General features: G+C 47.2%; 1 protein-coding gene across 5 annotated transcripts in view; it reads right to left on the reverse strand.

The window, feature by feature from the left end:
- Window positions 1–243: 243 nt before the first annotated feature.
- Window positions 244–17512, reverse strand: part of ppargc1a (peroxisome proliferator-activated receptor gamma, coactivator 1 alpha) — a 34999-nt gene continuing 17730 nt past the window's right edge. For 3 of the 5 annotated variants that reach the window (XM_008289867.1, XM_008289866.1, XM_008289868.1), the window contains exons 5-13: window positions 15135–16494; window positions 14140–14185; window positions 13835–13908; window positions 9055–10285; window positions 6742–6834; window positions 5711–5831; window positions 3811–3932; window positions 3371–3522; window positions 244–1161 (exon numbers count right to left, since the gene is read on the reverse strand). In XM_008289867.1, coding sequence (XP_008288089.1) covers window positions 1058–1161; window positions 3371–3522; window positions 3811–3932; window positions 5711–5831; window positions 6742–6834; window positions 9055–10285; window positions 13835–13908; window positions 14140–14185; window positions 15135–16494 — 3303 coding nt within the window. In that variant the 3' untranslated portion in view covers window positions 244–1057. The remainder of the gene's footprint in view (window positions 1162–3370; window positions 3523–3810; window positions 3933–5710; window positions 5832–6741; window positions 6835–9054; window positions 10286–13834; window positions 13909–14139; window positions 14186–15134; window positions 16495–17512) is intronic. The other 2 variants (XM_008289870.1, XM_008289869.1) reach the window with 1 other exon arrangement.

The following is a 17512-nucleotide window of genomic DNA, read 5'->3' on the forward strand; positions in this document are numbered from 1 at the left end:
AAATAATTAATAAAAAAATGGGGTAACTTCTTCTTTTTTGTTCTTTTTTTTTTACAATCATGAAAAACACGTTAAAAATGCATTTTACACTGTGTTGTATAAGCAAAAAACACTGATTGAGAAACTTTATAAACAGAGAAAACTATACATGGCTGACTGTTTTTGTTTTTTTTCCCCCAACAAAATAACTTAAAAAAGGACATTTGTTCACATGCTCCCTCAAAATGAGCAATCGGACACATCTTTTTTTTTTTTTTTTTTCTCTTTTTCTTTTTACAATCATAGCATGTCTTCTAAACATCATGTAGGTGTACAATATGTTTACAGTATTGTAATTACTACAGATCGACATTCTGAATTAAGAAATTTTTCTCCTCATTTTTAAAAAAGGCTGCGTTTTACAGTGCATAGCTGTAACAAATAAAGAACTTCGATATGTACATAAAATAAAAATATTCCTTTTTATAGTATTTGTAAATACACAGCTACATTTCTCCTTAAAATGTAGACAACAATGTCACCTTGAGAATTTTTACCTCCGAGATACAACTCCCTATATTTGTAATGTAACACCAGATCCAAACACCAGATTCCAAAGAAAGAAGAAAGAAAATCAACAGCAAAAGAAAAGAAAAAAACAACAAATCTGGCTGAACAAGCTGCATGTTTTCACCCCCAAAGAATTGTGGGTATTGTAGTGCTTGGAGAAAAACAACAACAGAAAAAAAAAATCACGAGTTTTTCTTCTTCTTCTTCTTCTTCTTCTTTCACTGATGTTGTACAGCAGTAGAGTGCACCCAACACGTGCACCAGATTCTGAGGGTTCACTGGCTTTCCCAGAATGCAATGTCTCTTCCCAGCTCTTCAGCAGCTATGTTCATGTAAACTTTATTTTTGATATATTCATTTATATTGATATAGGTCTATAGACTTATTCTTATATACTCTATGACAGAGTGTAAAACTTCTGGTAGTCTCGTCGTCAAAAGAAGCGAGAAACAACAGTGAGGTATCAGAAGTCCCTCTTTGTGACAGACAGCAGGTGCCACTGAACTGGTTACCTTCTCAGGCTGCGCTGGGCCTCCCTCAGCAAGCTGTCAAAATCCATGGAGTCATACTTGCTTTTTGTGGAGGCTGGATCAAAGTCGTCCGAATGGGAGTCTGAAAGGGGCCAAGCAGGATTGTGGTTAGTGTTGGGATTGCTTTGAAAACGCACATAAAACAACAAGCTTCACCTTCTCGGAGGACTTTGTGGTCAGAGAACATTCCCCCCACCGGTCGGCCACGTGTGGCTCCGCCGCCGTTAACCTGACAGCTGCTCAGATCTGCATCTTTCTTGTGTTCGCTGCCGACAGTTTGCTGCCGAATTCCCACAAAATCTCCACAAAGTTAATGCACAACCCCGAGTCAGGCTTAAAGGTAAAATATTACAAGGGGGTTATGCGCCAGACTATTTCATGGTCTGCTGCAGTGAATAGTTGAAAAATGTCCCAACCCCTAACTGCATGTTTCCGTAGCAACCTACAATAGAGTTCAGACAGCCGGGGTAGAATAAAGAGGTTTTTTTTTCTCACGTTGGAGGCACCAGATATGAAACTGCATCCTTGTGTCCGTCCATCTCTCATATGTCCTGTTTTTCTTGATCAGCCCGATAATACATAAAGAGTGTCTTATCTGTGCCAACAGACAGCTTCACAAATTGGGCCCTCAAAGGGCCCAGCAGCAGCACACTCCAAGAGCTTTGAGAAATGGGAATGACCATGGCAGCCGGGAGACGCCAGTTGTGATCTAATGCAATGGCCGAGGGCTGGATTGTGTCACGCTGCACACCTTGAGGGATGAAAAATACCCAGGTGCTCTACTTAAAACTAATGGACAGTGTCTCTGGAAAAAAAGGGGGGGAAAAAAAAAAAAGAGCAGAAGATGGGAAGAGGTTTGGATACGACACTATTAAAAGATGCTCCCTTCCTCTCAATCTCTTTATCCTGCGCTATCAATACGGGGGCGACCGAAATAGCCGGTTCCTGACAAAGAGACGCTGGAATGAAGGCCTTTCCATTTCACTGGACTGATTAGTCAATCTCAGTATAATGTCTATCCTCAAGGCTTTCGGATTAGCAACTGTTTCTCTGTGTGTCATGTACTCTTTTAAAAAGGTTAATGGCTGCAAGCATGTGCTTTGAAAATGTATAGTAACTGCTCCGTTTCTTCAGAGGAGTGCTCTTTTTTCTCTCGAGTGGCCCCTTGACCCTCTTGTAGCGATGCATTCTACATTTCTGACCCCACGCACCGCCGCTAACATGAGTCAATACGTGTCGTCGTTAGAATGGAAGACGGAGATACGTGGCATAATGGTGAATATCTCAAAAACCACCGCCTCTATCATTGTGCAGCTCACACAAGAGGAGAAGTTGCATTTTTCTTTCTTCGCATGTCCAAACTGGTGCATCACGCGAGGAAAAAAAAAAAAAGCCTTGATTTCACTGATAGCGTGCATTATTTATCAAATGCGTCATTCAACCTTCTGCTGTGTCCATTCCAGTTTGGATTTCTGTTAGAGATTTATGTATCTGAGCAGTGTAGGAGCTAAGCATGTTTCCTCAGAGGACTGGCTCGTGATAGATGAATTCAACCTGCACACTCGCAGTCAGAAGTTGGACCAGCGGCGTGTGCAGGTAGCCGCCCCTCCCTCGGTGCGAATGACCGGCCCCGGCGCGCCCACGCCGAGGCTCGACATCGTTTCGGTGCCACAACAGCTGGCAACAGATGGACCCGAACTCTGGAGGGAGGAGGGGGTTTCTGGGACTTAACCTTGCTCCCACCTTCCCTTCCTCTTGTCTCGTCTCCCCGTCTTTCTCCCGCTGCGTCTTTCTCCTCGTAATTTCATCTCTGCTCCTGCCGCCGCTTCTCATTGGTGCACTTAAAGTGATTCCCACACACGGGCGCATGAAAACGCACCCATGCTTTTAAGCGCTATCTCCTCTCACCGCTAATGCCTTGCTTCTCATATCAACAAAGTAGAAACAAGCATCCCATGTCTACATGAGTAATGGAGCCTGCCTCGTTTTCTTTAAGATACGGCGGCGTGGAGGAAATGGCGCTCTATTCTCGGCGTGTTCACACAGCGACCTCTGAACTCTCTTTGCCCTCTTGAGCCACAAATGCCTGGTGGACACATTGGGGGCTGGAGGAGTTGTTATCAGCGCAGAGATGGGGATGTTTTGATCTGGAAGCATCACTCAAGGCTTTTTTTTTTTCTCTATCCACCCCCCCTTCCACTCCCCTCTTTTCACTGACAACTCTTCCAGCCACGCAAATATACCGCATGACTGCAGGGGGCTGATGGAGAGAACAACAAAGCTGCACTTACCCAAGTCTGTGTAATGTGATTTGCAGAACTGCTTTTGTCCGCCAAAGCACAGCTCGAACTGAGGCTCGTTTGACCTGCGTAAGGTGTGTCCGTTCTCAAGGGCGGCGAAGGCGTCACAAGTGTAGCGGTACGTGATGAAGCCAAAATTGTCCCTGGTCAAGAATAGAAAGCGATACGTCAGAGTGCTGCTGTGGGGGGCCTTGTCTTGGATGACGATCATGCTATTTATATGCAAAAGAGAATCAATAAAGGTGTATCTTTGGGGGCTCTGTAGGCCTACAAGTAGATGAATCAGGAGACACTCGGAGACTGCAAAAGCTCCGTCTTTGTCACTTGCTTTAAGTTCAGCAGATTTTTTTATTTTTTTTCTATCCAGAGATTACAAATAAGCGCCTCCGAGCATATAGATGCACATGCAGAGAAAAGCCCGGGGGCCTTACCCGTCGTCCCTCAAGTTCACTGCACATTCTTCTATTTCGCCAAAGACTTCAAAGCGGCGCTTCAACTCTGTCCGGGTGCAGTCGGACCTCAGTCGCCCCACGTACACCACCCGTCTCTCCTCCTGCTCGTTAAAGAGGACAGACAGAGCATGGGGGGGAAGAGATTAAAAGGGGGGGTCTGTTTTTTCCTTTTCCACTCTCTTTCTTCACCAAGCCCTAATGAATTGGTCTTGATCACTCCTGTGGATACTGCCGCTGACTTTGGGCCCCCTGTTTTTGTCCCTCTTCCCCGTCTGTTGTGTTCCTCTGTGATTGGTTCAGCTCGCTTCCTCTTATCTGATTGAGTTGCAGTTTGGAAAGCGCCTTCAATCTGCCTTGGCACTACAATTCCTCTTTCTCTCCGCAACTCATCAACCAGAGGCAGAGTGATTTTTATCAAATGATGCCATGTCTTAAGTTTGGGGCTGCTTCTTCTTTTGTGAAGTCTAAAAATAAAGCTGTGGGGGTGACTCAGCTATATATCAGCAAAAGCCTGTTTCTTTCGTTTCCAGCTCGGGAGACGCGACACGCAGCAACAGCTAGGCTGCTAAACGGAGGGCTGCTAATATAAGGGTATTCATATCCAAGAGAAAGGGAGCATTAAGAGCAGGAGCAGCGAGCCACGGGGCAAAAAAACACGGATTTCCTTGAACCTCAGAGGACGCCGGGGTCATAGTGGAATAATTTAGGAACAAACCGCGGCAGGCTGCAATTATAGCTTTTGAGTAGTTTAATTGCATCTGCTAATCATATAATACAGTCGAGGCCTGGGGCTATAGTGTATCACTGGCGTTATTTATTTATTCATTCATTTACTTGCCATTACTGGGGCAAGTCCATCGAGGCCAGGCGAGTTCTGAGTGCTGTCTCGAGGGCGGCGCTAACGTATATGTAAATCAGTTGCCCACTGCTAATCTCAAAGTTCACCTTTGCCCGCTTGACTCACAGCTGAGAAAAATACAAATTAACTACAGATTACTGTTTTTATGCTCTATCTTTAATGCTTGTTTGGAAAAAATGAGGGAAAAAAAAGAAGCTGAATGAGGGGTTTAGTTGCTGACAGCTGATAAATAGGTGGTCTTTTCTTGACGGCACCCTGCGGACTGCCGGTGTGACGGCGAGAATGAGCAGACACAAGGACGACGCCTTCACACGCCTGGTCTTCCAAACCTCCGTCTGACAGCTTGAGGTTTTTACCGCTCGTAATTGTTCGTCTCTCCATCTCCGAAAACGTACGCACGCCAAGCCGCGTTTGCATTACTGCATCATTTAATGTGTGCTTTATCAACGGGTGGCGGCGGTGGCGTCACCCCTGCTGGAAACCTGAGTAATTTCACACTGAGACAAGGAGAGCGGAGATAAGGGAGAAACGTGATATTCACCGAAATCAGGCTTGAATTTTGAAATAGATACAGAAAAAAAAAAAAAAAGGGAAAAGATCTCACCGGGATCAGTGGCCGTTTTTATCCTCTCCACCCTTCTTGCTCTCCGAGTTTCTGTTTTCCACTATTTTAACATTTTACCCCCGTGGTGTGATTAATAAGAGTCGACAGTGTTTCCAGACGACGGAGACGTTAAAAATACACAACCCAGAGATAAAGAGGAAGGGCCTGTCGCCTGAATCATTCAGGAACTCACTTTGTATGTATTCTTTCAGTGGAGACACACTGTGGCACATGGCGCTGGGCTGGAGGCTGCCTCATCCCAAGTAATCTATGTGTGTCTGTGGGAGATTTCTGTGTGTGCCACAGCAGTGATTACATGTGGTCTTTTATCAGCGCTTGTGCAGGAAGACGCAAAGTCATGCATTGAAATAAAAAAAACAAAACAGGGGCGATGTAGGAGGATAGAGTTGACTCACTATTGCTTTTTGCTTTTGCCTCTCTCTCTGCTCGGCCCGTTCGAACTCCCGCTTCTCGTAGTCCCGTCGGTACTCCTCCCTCTTCAGCCTCTCGTGCTGGTACTCCTCATAGCTGTCGTACCTGCGCAGGAGAAAGAAGGTGGCATCAGTCCCTCTTCTTTAGGAGCTCTCTGTTTTCTCACCGGTGACGGCTCGCAAAGGAAAGGGACGTGTTAATAAAGACGTCTTTTTCGCCACCGCTATGATTATGAAACCCGCGAGCTAGGCCCGCGGGAGTGCCGGCGAGCAGCGCGGTCGGGGAGCCAGGCAGCTGCAACTGTCAGCACAACTTCACATGTCATTACTTTCTGCTTAGTTAGGGCTTCATCAAGAAGGAAAGTGCAACTTTCTCTCCCCTCTCCCCCCCACCACCGCCACCGCCGCCACCACCCAGGACCAGCTCAAGATGTGTCCGTTAAGTTTCCGACTGATGAGCGACTCTCTGGCTTGTCGGGTGTCATTAGGCACGTGGTTGCCAGATCAGCTCGGAGTGCTGGGATGGTGTCAGTCTCCCTCTCTGTGTGTGTTTCTGCACCGTGCCAGTGCTTGTCTGCATAGGAAATGGTCCCCTCTGCAGTGGCTCATGGAAAACTACAGAGGCACTAAGTTGAGTAAGTGTCATTATACAGCGGGGAGCGTCGACTCACGAGTGCGGCGCTTCAGAATGATTCCTGTTGTCACTAGTCCAATAAAACATGATCAATTAAACATATTTGCCCTGAGTGTTTGTCTCGAGGCGTCCCGTGCGACAACGAAGGGAATCACACAGAAATCAAACAGTTTCTGAGAGCTGACAAGAAAAAAAAAAACAACTTTCCACCGCATTGCTAAAACGCACTCTCCCGTGCGCACAGTCATTAATTCTTTACCAATTTTTTTTCTCAGGCGGCTGCTAAAAATAAACATTTGTCCTAACCTGAAGCGTGCGACTAAACAAAGGTTAATAACACATATCAAATTGGAGATTAAATACTTCAATTTGAAACAATCACCTTGGCCTGCGGCTGAGAGGAGATCGAGACTGAGGGTGGGGGCTCTTGTGAGTCCTGGAACGAAAAGCGTTTAAATCGGTGTTGTGACGAGACCTGAGGGAGAAAACAGAGAGATGTTAAATATCAAACACGCAGGAGTTCTGTTCGTCTTACAGTCTAACATTTTCTATACGCTGTTGACTGCTGCCTGCTTGGTGGTGAATTTGTTTTTGGCTTCGAGAGCCTAATTAAACTTTTTTTTGGATATACACAAGACCCATAAAAATGTTAGAAAGTGGGTTAATTAAAAGCATTGCATATTCTCCCCCAGCCCCGTCTTGATCTCACCCCCTGGATGATTTGCTGCAGAACTTTCCTGACACACCTGAGCCAGCATGCACCGACTATCTATGTTGTATGAAGAGGTGGTCAATAGTGAGGGCCCTGGTGGCCTGACTGTGGAGCTTGTTCCCCTACACTCGGTGAGCTTATGATGCTTAATTATTGAAGTGTTGCTGAAGAAGACCTGAATAATGGAGGGAGAGAAGTTTGGGAAGCTCAGCGAAGCAAAGGAATGCCGGTTTGCAAAGATCGAGGATCTTATGCTGTAAATCTTTGAACAGAAAGGAGAATTATTTTGCTAAAATTATGTTTATCTTTTCTCGCATGAAAACATTACAAGCTGTCACTTCTGAAGCCGAATCCCCATCGAGCACTTTCAGGAAGCCTGTCAGCGTCGGATTCTGATCGAATACCTCGAGACTATTACTGGATAATTTGTGAGCAAGTTGGTGTGGAGTGAAGAACCAATGCCTGAACAGAATAAAGTGATTCTATTGGCTCCGTGGAGTAAACTGACCTTTCAGTAATCATGCAAACAAACTGAGTCACTGCAGTGGAGTCCTGCACTGTGAGGCGCTCAATGAACTACAACTGACAAACTCAATTTATTCACATCCTTCTCGGTAACTACAGTTTGCCTCTGTTCTTCTACCAAAAAAAAAAAAAGAAAAGAAAAAAACCAACAGAAACCCCCTTAGCTCTGATCAAAGGGAAGCATGGGAAATGTAGTTCTCACGCAGAGCTATGATGATAGGAGTCTTTTTTGAGAGGGGTTTTGAGACTACATTCCCACAGACTGGATCTAGCTTTCATCTCTGGGGATGTAAAAGAGGAGGGTTTGCCACTCAGTAAAAACAACAGCTGCCGCTTAAAACAATAGCCCCGGCATCAAACAAAAAACGGGAGCATGCAAGGGAGTGAGTGAGGAGGGGGTGAGTGTTAGAAAGACACTCAAATAAAACTCCCTGCCTAGAGATGAAAACTCATACTGTTCAAAAGTCCAGTGCCTCTGGCACCTTTCATGTTCTGGGTTTCTTTTTTTTTTTTCCTTTTTTGTCCATTGTGTGTTGGTTTAGGGAGATTTCACCCAATCTTTTTTTTTTTTTTTTTAAACCCATTTTCAGTTCATATCAAAGCGCCACCAAGTTTAATGGAGTAATTTAAGTAGTTTAACAACAGCAGACATTGTGGTGGGAATCTATTCCAGCATAGAATAGCAGGAGGTCGAGCTCATCCTCAGGATAATTGCCAGCATTAGTTTGTACCGTTCTATTCTAGCCTTATTTTAGCTTATTTATTTTATTCTAGTGTTGGATCATACTTATATCTTATTGCTTTTCTTCTTTTTAGGTGCTGCATTTCTTATGTTATGACTTTTTTCTTTTTTTTTTGTCCGCAATATCTGGCACAAGAATTTCCTTCGGGGTTAATAAAGTTTTATCTTATGTAAAAAGTGAGGCTCTGGTGTCTCAGGACTAGTTCCTGAGCTGTTTGTGTTTGTGGTCACTGTGAAGACTTCAGACTTCAAAGTTGGCCGTCACGGCAGGAGGGGAGATACGGTTTCAAAATGAGGATTTTAGGAAAACTGCATCATTCATCTCATAGTTTTTCCTCTTTTTCAGTTTATATCTAAGTGTCTCCTGCTTTAATAACAATTTGTGGAGGCGAACAACTGCAGACAGTGTTCTGAGTGACCACACAGGAAGGAAGGGTTCAAAGATGGCTGTCACAGGAGGAGGGGGTTTCTGAGAGTTACAGACACACCCTGTTCGATGCTACATGACCGTCTGACATGCAGCTCGGACAGATCATAAATCCTTCTTAACAGTCTCCAGGGTCTATCCTGTCTCACACCAGCTCTGACGACTGATCAGGCCTGTTTTACACTCCTAAGCTAGACCCCCTGCCAGCTCCAAGCCCTGTTTAAACTGCATGCCTGGGGAGCAGCCAAGGTTCAGCCAAAAAGAAGTGGGAGAGAGAGAGCAGACTTACCAGGAGGAGGGGCGTCTGTCAGGTGAGCTGGAGAGAGAGCGCCTGCGGTATCGCGAGGAGGAGCTGCGGGAGCCGGAGTGGGAACGAGAACGGGAGCGGGACCCGCCGCTGGTCCAGCAGAACGGCCTGCTGGGTGACAGGAGGAGGGAGGACGGAGGGGAGACGGAGCCTCGTGAAGGGGAGCAGCTGGATGGTGGGGAACAGGAGGGAGAGCAGGGGGCGCAGTCAAAGAGTAGGTCCAGAGGGGTGCCCTCCCACGGAAAGAGGAAGCGACTCTCGCGGCCCTCGCCCAGCTCCAGCTCGTCGTGGAAGGGCAGAAACCCCTGGTGCAGGTAGCTGGAGCCGGGCAGCCTCTGGGAGTAGTAGTCATCCTCTCCCCCTTGGAGGGACTGAGGAGCTGAAACCTTGTTCGTTTTGCTGCTCGGTTCTCTCTCCTGGCCACCCTGGCTATAGAGGGCGTGTAAGGGGTGGCCAAAGTGCTTGTTGAGTTCTGCTCTGATATCCTGGTCGCACAGGAGCTTCCGGCTGGTGGCAGAAGGATGTTGTTGGTCCCTGTCGGTAGTCGCCTCTTGTGAAGGGATCTGAGTGGTTCGTGTTAGGGTCTGCTCCCCTAACCCCTTGTCCCGGCTCGCTTCTCCGTCCACAGAGACAAGATTCTGCTGCTTAGCAAGAGGACCGGGTGAAGCTGATGATGGAGAACAAGAAGACGATGAAGAGGATGGTGGCATGGCTGAGTCCTTACATTCGACATGCCTGATCTCCACTTTGCCTGCAGTAGGCATGGGAGCAGCAGTGGCACCTGAGGTGAATGTCATTTCCACAGCTGTAGTCATGGTAACAGTGGCTGTGCCCCCATCCTTCTTAGTGCTAGCGGATGCCTGGCAATAGTCATGGTCACTGTAGCCGCGGGGCGTGGCCCGCTTATTGTTGCCAGTGCTGCGATGCTCCTCAAGGCCGCCCCCCACTGCGTGTTGAGTGACGGAGTAAGGGAGGGTGGTGGACGCTTTGCTCAGCTGGGCATAAAGCTCAGTCTGTTCGGGACCCTTCCTGGTGGGGCCCCCGCCTGAGGCACCTGGGGCCGGGGCCAGAGCGCCGGGGCCCAACTCACTCAGCCTGGCTCTTTTGCATGTCAAGGCCGAGGAGGAACATGAAGACAACTTGGTTTTGAGAGATGCTTTGAAAGGATTCTCTTGACTGGCTTTGTGTGGGGGCGTGGTAGGTGGTGTCAGACCTGCACGGGGAGGAAGAGACACAGGTTGGGTGGGTGGGGAGAAATAAAATGAAAACAGAATCATAATGCAAACCTCCCCCCCCTCGCCTCCCTCTCCCCCTTCTCCCCTCACTCAACTATAAACTCCCAGGTCAGTTTATGGGCAGTCGACACAGATACATGCCTGATTAAAATATTCACTTTCACTTGGCCTAATCCTGATCTCTATTTTATTGCAATCTTGACAGATTAATGTAATGCTTGGTGTAACTTAATATGGCGGCGCTGTAATACGGATGACTTGCCATTCTCTTCCTCTCTGACCTTGAAAAGATCCCTTTTCATGAAAAAAAAAAAACATAACATAACCCCGTAGAGGACAAACGCAATGCATCTGATGGGAAAAAAATAAATGTATCACATCTCTGCCCGCCTCACACGAACGTCTGCACGGGACGACGGCCAATTCGTCGGAATAAGACCTTTTTTTTTTTTTTATATCGGCCCGAAAGAACGATCACGACGCCGTGCATGTTTCAAGACGGTCCAGCGCCATCTGTATTTTCTGCAGGAGGATACTGTACAACGTTAGAATGCCTGGCGATGCTGCTGTGGCGAGGTGTCATGGAAGCAAAGGAAATACTGGCGAACGGGTTGACATTCCTCTCAGATGGCATGTCCCAACTGCTTGTGCCCCCCCTATCCCCCTCCCCATCTCGCTCTTCCCTCGCCTCCTACAGATTTACAACCAGACAGATGGCAGTTATATGGGAAGTCCTGAGATGAGCCCACTTTATAGCATTGTTAATGCACTCACACAAACAGCCGCCGCCATTACTCTCATTCTCCCCTTTTCCTTCTCTTCTTCTTTTTTTTTTTTCCTCCTTTAGTTTAGTCTAGTATTCCACCCTTTTTCTCTCTCCTCCTGTCTGCCATCTTCCCCCGGATCAATCCCTCTTTCTCCCTCCTCTGTCTCTCCGCATCTCTTCCTCTTTCTGTCTCGCACAGAACAAATGTGCCCACACACACACACACACACAGGCACGCTCGTCACTAACAGTCTCTCACTGGAGTCAAACTCAGGCACTTTGAAACACCTACGCGCTCCCCTCTTCTTTGCCATTCTTATAATGCACATCATTCTTCCCTTGCCGGTGAATTACACCAAATGACAGTTATTAGTATCAAATCCAGTGTTGGAATATGCACCAGAAAGACAGGCTGACAAAGAGAGCGCGGGAGCCTGATACACAAATGTGCAAGTTTCTGAAATCACTTGCTGTGTTTGGGATGCCTGATCCAACGGCTTATCATCCTACTTATTATCTGGATGTGTCTGTAAGTAGGACTGCAAGCGCCCACTCCCCTCTTCTATCCCCCCCCTCCTTTTTCCTCTTCCTTCCCTTCAGTTGCGATAGTGAGACAGACATATATATGCATAACGCCAATTAAACGGGCTTTGAAAAGCAGAGAGGACAGGGTGAGAGAGAGGGAGTGGATGCAACGCCTAAAGAACTTCTGTTTCACCAATGAAGCGCCATCTGTCCAAAACAATGTGCGCATGGGGTCATAAACTGGGAGCCATTAGCAATGGGGGTGAAATAAATCAGAATTAGATAAATATGTGCCTCTCAGTCAAACTCGCTCGTGATGGATGATCGGCAGACGCTGTTCATGCAGAGAAAACGATGGAACGAGCGAGCGAGATGGAGAGAAAGAGGAGGGTCTTATCATCTTCCTTCTCGTCCAGCTGTAAATTGCGAGGAGACCTCGGAGCGAATAACAACTCCGGGCTTAAAGAGTTGATCCGGCAGTAAGCTATGCAAATAGCAACACAGAGACCACCTCTGTGTCATGAGATACAGTAATTAAAGACAACACAGCAGCGCAGGGTAAATCTATTAGCTTGGCAGAGATTAGGCCTGAACAGTTAGATCCCAGGGGACCTTCCTGCCTCTTGTAGCCTTTGCCGTACCTCCCTGAGAAGGGTCAAGAAAACATGCAACCAAACAGTGCAGCTATTATTTACTGCCGAACATCATCGTGTACACGTCCTGGCAATTAAATTCATTATCGTTTGGAACAGTAATTGCTACTACTACATCTCATCATAAAGGTGTAAAATACTATATTACTGGCAGCAATTCGTGGAAAATTCCATCCGTGCTCCGTCGACCTGCCTCGAAGGTGGAAGGTGGAACCGCCCACCTGGCTAACTTCCATCTGATTATCAGTAACACTGCCATTATCTCTATTGTAGTGGCATGTTACTCTAAATCTGCAAAGGACACGTAACTCCAACCTAAAAGCTTACACCTCCGCTTACCGGGATCTATATCCGTCTGTCTCATAGAGCACGAGACTCAAAAGCTAATCTCTCAGTAGGAAAGGGGCTCAGTAACCCAGAGCTCTCTGGCCTAATGACATTCCTGCTAATATTCAATCCCAAATTTGCACATGATGGTGAAGTCAGGTGAAGGGCTTTATTTGACTCTGCTTGTGAAATGGATGCGGTGGAACAGAACGGACACCCAGATTCGGCCACAGGTCAATAGACTCGCCCACGTGCAGTAAAACGGGAAGAAATATTAACTGTGCTTGATTGCCCCTGAGCTTAAGGAGCCCTGCTCTTTCCCTTCTTTAGGTCTCCACAGGCCTTCCCTCTGACCCTGAAAGCTTATCTACACAAAAGGGTTAAACCGCAATTCAACCAAAGTCAGAGAGGACAGAGGGATACCTCTCGGGGCTTGAATTTCTATCGCCCACAAGAGCTAAGCAGAAGGTGCGGGGGGCAGACGTTAGGTATGGACAAAGATCATTTCCCCTGCTGGTAAATGAATACCCAAATGGGCCAGAGCAACATCACGCAGTGTGAGCGGCTAAAGGGCAGCCATTTTGTTTTTATTGACCTTAGATGATTAATCTCAAGTAAATGTGGGGTAATTACCAACATAATTTGCACAGAGAGAGAAAGGAAGAGACGACCCTCATTACTGCAGCTTCTGCCTGCAAAGAGCTTCTTTCTCATGCAGTTAATCATAACAAAATAACATTACGGGATGATGTCAATAAAGATGCAGAGAAATCTCCCCGGTAGCAACATTTATGAACCAGCATCCTTTGCATACAACATTGGAATTTACTCCCAAGTCAGCTGGTCTAATAGCCTGCATGTATGGCCATTTTCAGTCGGGAAGATCTGGCAAAACCGAATTACGCAGCCAATTAAAACAATACCGCTGCCATTTCAATTTCCCTGCGATGTGTCGGCTAAGTAAGCTGTCAGTCAGAGCGCATTAGGATCTGATAGAGGAAAGGCATATTAACTCTTCGGTAACAAAGCAGGGGGAGTGGTGGAGGGTAGGAGGGGCTCGCTAATAAACCCTGAAGAGATTGGAAAGCCTAATCAATACTCAGGCACATAAAAGCGATCTCCGATGCCTTCACCTTGAACTCTGAACTGTGATGGAACTATCAAGATGCCGCCGTTAACCCATTACTCGCTACAACAGGCTGGTGAGAATTAGCGGCGAGGGTTTGTGGTATTAATACAAATAAAAGTGCGCTCACCTGGGGTTCCAGCAATCTCCACACTTAATGTCCGTTCAATGGTTTTGTTCTCAAACGGTGATCCCTTGTGGTCACTGGAAGACAAAAGAAAAAAAAAAAAAGCACAAAATTTAACTCCACAGGTGAAGGTGGGAGTTTTTTTTAAGCTTTTGTGATCTAAGAAATGGAAATGAGTCACAAAAATGCCTCAACTTGGTTTCTAGTCTGTATAGTTTTCTCTGGCTTTGTCTTTTTTCTCTAGTTTGATGCTCGCTTTTCTTTTTTTTTTCTGCCTAGAATAATGTGGAAAAACTTCTCGCACTTACTTTGGAGACTCTGGGGTCAAAGGAAGTGGCAAGGTGGTTGGTTTGGCTGCAGAACACAAAGGAGCATGGGTAATTATTGATCTAGGTATAACACTCATGGCAGAAGAGAACAGGTCCACATTCTGCAACAATTAATCTAAAATTGGCTCAACAAATGCAATTATTACTACAAAAACACCCATCCCTGGTTAGAAAGTCTTACTATGGACACTATCGTACAAAAGCATAATGTTTTTTTTTTTTTTAGATTGACCCCATTTTAACAATTTACTCTCTTAGGATAGACTGTTCACTCTGTGAGGCAGGATGGAGTGATGGTGTTTCACAGGTGTCTAGACACAGACAGACCGCGCTCAAGACAACAAACAGATCGAAATGGAATAAAAACATACAGAGACGATGCCACAAACAAGACACATGACAGTGGGTGAGCCCCTCCCTAGACAATAAAGTCATAATCGCATGCACCAACAGCAGAGGAGGGGGAAAAAAAAGAAGGAAGAAAGGAGAGTCAAGGAAGCTTGTGCAGTTGCCCGAGGCTCTGGCCGACTTGTGCTCCAGCTAAGAGAACGTGGCTTTAGTAGCACGACGCTAAAGAGCAGCACCCGGGCTCTGAGTCTAAATGTACAGATTCAGCACACTCAGCTCAATCAGCCAAAGATGGTTCAAGGGTTGACTTTGTGAATACAGGATGTACAGTAGCAAGACAAGGCTCGCCCCTTTTCCCACCCCCTCCTTTTTTTTTTTTTTTTTTTTTTTTTCCAAAAAAATACAATTCACTCTCTTTTAAATTTTCAAAGAATGCCTCTGGGACTAGCAAAAAGCATTGGCGAGCAGGCTGTTTGCTGTCATTGTTGTTTATGCCCTCAGAATGACTGTTAGATTCAAATTAGAATAGGGGTTAGTTGTGAAATCAAACTGGGAAGTGGTTAGAGCAGGAGAGGGAGAAGAGAGAGCAGAGATAAGGCCAGTGGGGGGGATGCAGTCATGATTACCTAACAACGGGAGGCCCTGGTCATCGGGGTGCTCGCTGAGTGCCTGCCTGTGTGGGTGCCCTTGCCCTTGTATGATGCAGGGAGGGGTGGGCTCTGCATTGCTAGTGTCTGGGATGAGTGGGCTTGGAGGGCCCTGTGAGAGCACCGCTGCGGGGCTGCCCATGACACGGTCATCATCATCGTCAACAACACCATCATCATCATCATGGTCAACATCCTCCCCATAGCCCCCCTGGTTTGGCCACCCCAGCTCTAGTCCAAAGCCCATGTCTAGCTCTGAGTCTAGCTGGCTAACCCAGCTCTCTAGGTCTAAGGCGAGAGGTGACAACAGGGGCTCTGAGTCGGGCTCTTCAGCCGGACTTACTCCCTGGTTTGTGTGTTCAGTGGTCCCTCTGAGCTCCTCCTCTTTCACCTGAGAAACAGCCTGGGCTGGGCTCTCAGACCTCTTACCTGAGGATCTGCTCTTAGTACTACGTGAAGGGGTAATCTTTGGTGGGAGTATCTGGGCCCGGTATTGAGCGGGCCTCTGCTTGGAGGTGAGCAGCTGGCTGAGTAAAGGGTGCCCCGGCTTCTCATCTCTTTTCTTTATAGTCACTGTGATGTGCCTATGCGGCGCTCGGCTGGCACCACTACTGTTACTACGGCCTTGCCTGCCAAAGCCCTCACTAGCCTGAGTGGCGCCCGCAGCCTCTCGGCAATGCTCACAGCTGTGACTCACCTCTCGGGGAGGGAGGGAATAAGAATGCATATACCTAATAAACCTAGCGGCGGCCAGGCGGCCCACATCGCCTGGCGGCCTTCCTTCTTCACTGGGCGGCCCGTGCTCCAGTTTGGGGCGGGCATGACCGCAGGTGGAGGTTCTGTGGCCAACAGGGATAGAAGCACCCTCCGACTCCTCAACCCCGTCATCGTGAGTGCAACGCTGCCACTTCCCAGCCCCAACACCAGCCATACTACACTCGCCAGCAGCCCGGCTCTCACCTCGCTGGTGATGCTGCTGCGGCGGCTGCTGCTGCTGCTGTTGTTGTTGTTGTTGTTGTTGTTGTTGTTGAGATGGCACAGCTGACTTCTTCTTGGAGGTGGTTGAGGAAGAGGAAGAGGAGTTGGAGGAGAGGGAGGAGAACGAGGAGGTGGATGACGAGGACGGTGAAGAGGAGGAGGAGGAGGCGCCGAGACCGAGGCCACTCTTGTCCCTGCTACTGGCACCCCCCCAGGCGCTCTTGGCTTCACTGGCTTTGGTGTGGAGCAGGATGTCATCGGTGGCTGTTAGGTATTTCAGCAGCTCAGTGCAAGGCCGCCTCACCGGGCGGTTCTGTTGGCTGGAGCCCCCTCTTGCTTTGCCATTCCAGGGGCTCTCCGTCTGTTCAAAACAATAAGACAGAGACAGAATCACTTAGTTTGCCGGAATAAAAAAGTTTGCCTCTGCTCACTGTTGTTAGTACAGTGCAGCTGATCCAATTGTGAGAAATGTTAAGTACTCTATTTGGCACAAAAATAAAAGTCGAAAGAGATGGAGCCAGAGAGAGGCTAAAAGAATGACTCAAACAGCCTGAGCACAGTAGTTGCCCAACTGTCTGGGAGGCGATGGTGGGAGTGCCGTCCGCCCATCATCTTAATTGCGTGGCCCCCCGAGCGCCACCGTGCCACTCTGTACGCACACCATGTCCTCCGGGAGTCCTCATTCGCTCTGCTCCAGAAATGGATGACTCAAAGGCACAGTATGAAAATAGACTCTGTGAAGAAGGTTGATGCACTGCATGTGCAAACATAGTACGCCGAGCACACACAAATCTGTCTGTGTTGTGTTTACCGCACATTATGATCTGATACAGACGCTTTTTGCATTTAAGCGCAGGGTGCTGTGTAACAAATATACTGCCGAGTGGAATATGACACTGAACATACAGTTTTCTGACATAAAATGCAAACAGATATCACATATTTTAATATTCACATTCACAAAGCTATGATACTTACACGGGCTGAAATTAAATCCTAATCAACCCCACCCCTATAGAAAAAAAAACTCTTCTCAGAGCCTTCTAATGAGAACATCAAGTCTGATATTTTGATGTTGTCGTCTCAAGGCATCAATCTCGCCGCAAGAGCGCCTGTCGCTCTTTTTTTTTTTCCTTTTTTTTTTTTATTCAACAGGCACCATACCAAGGCGGATAAGTGGTGGAGCTAATGAGACAACGGTGCCGATGCCTCGCCTGGAAAGCCCAACAGCAATCAGCCTGTTTTCATTACGAGATGGCCCCCTGGGATAGTAGACTGCTAGAGCAGTAGTCTAACATCTTCTAAAGGCGGCCACCAAAACAAGAAAAATGTGAGGAGGGAGGGAGGGAGAGCGAGAAACAAGACAGAGCAAGAACAGA

The sequence above is a fragment of the Stegastes partitus genome, unplaced genomic scaffold (genome assembly GCF_000690725.1).
Source record: "Stegastes partitus isolate 25-593 unplaced genomic scaffold, Stegastes_partitus-1.0.2 Scaffold641, whole genome shotgun sequence".
Lineage (NCBI taxonomy): Eukaryota > Metazoa > Chordata > Actinopteri > Pomacentridae > Stegastes > Stegastes partitus.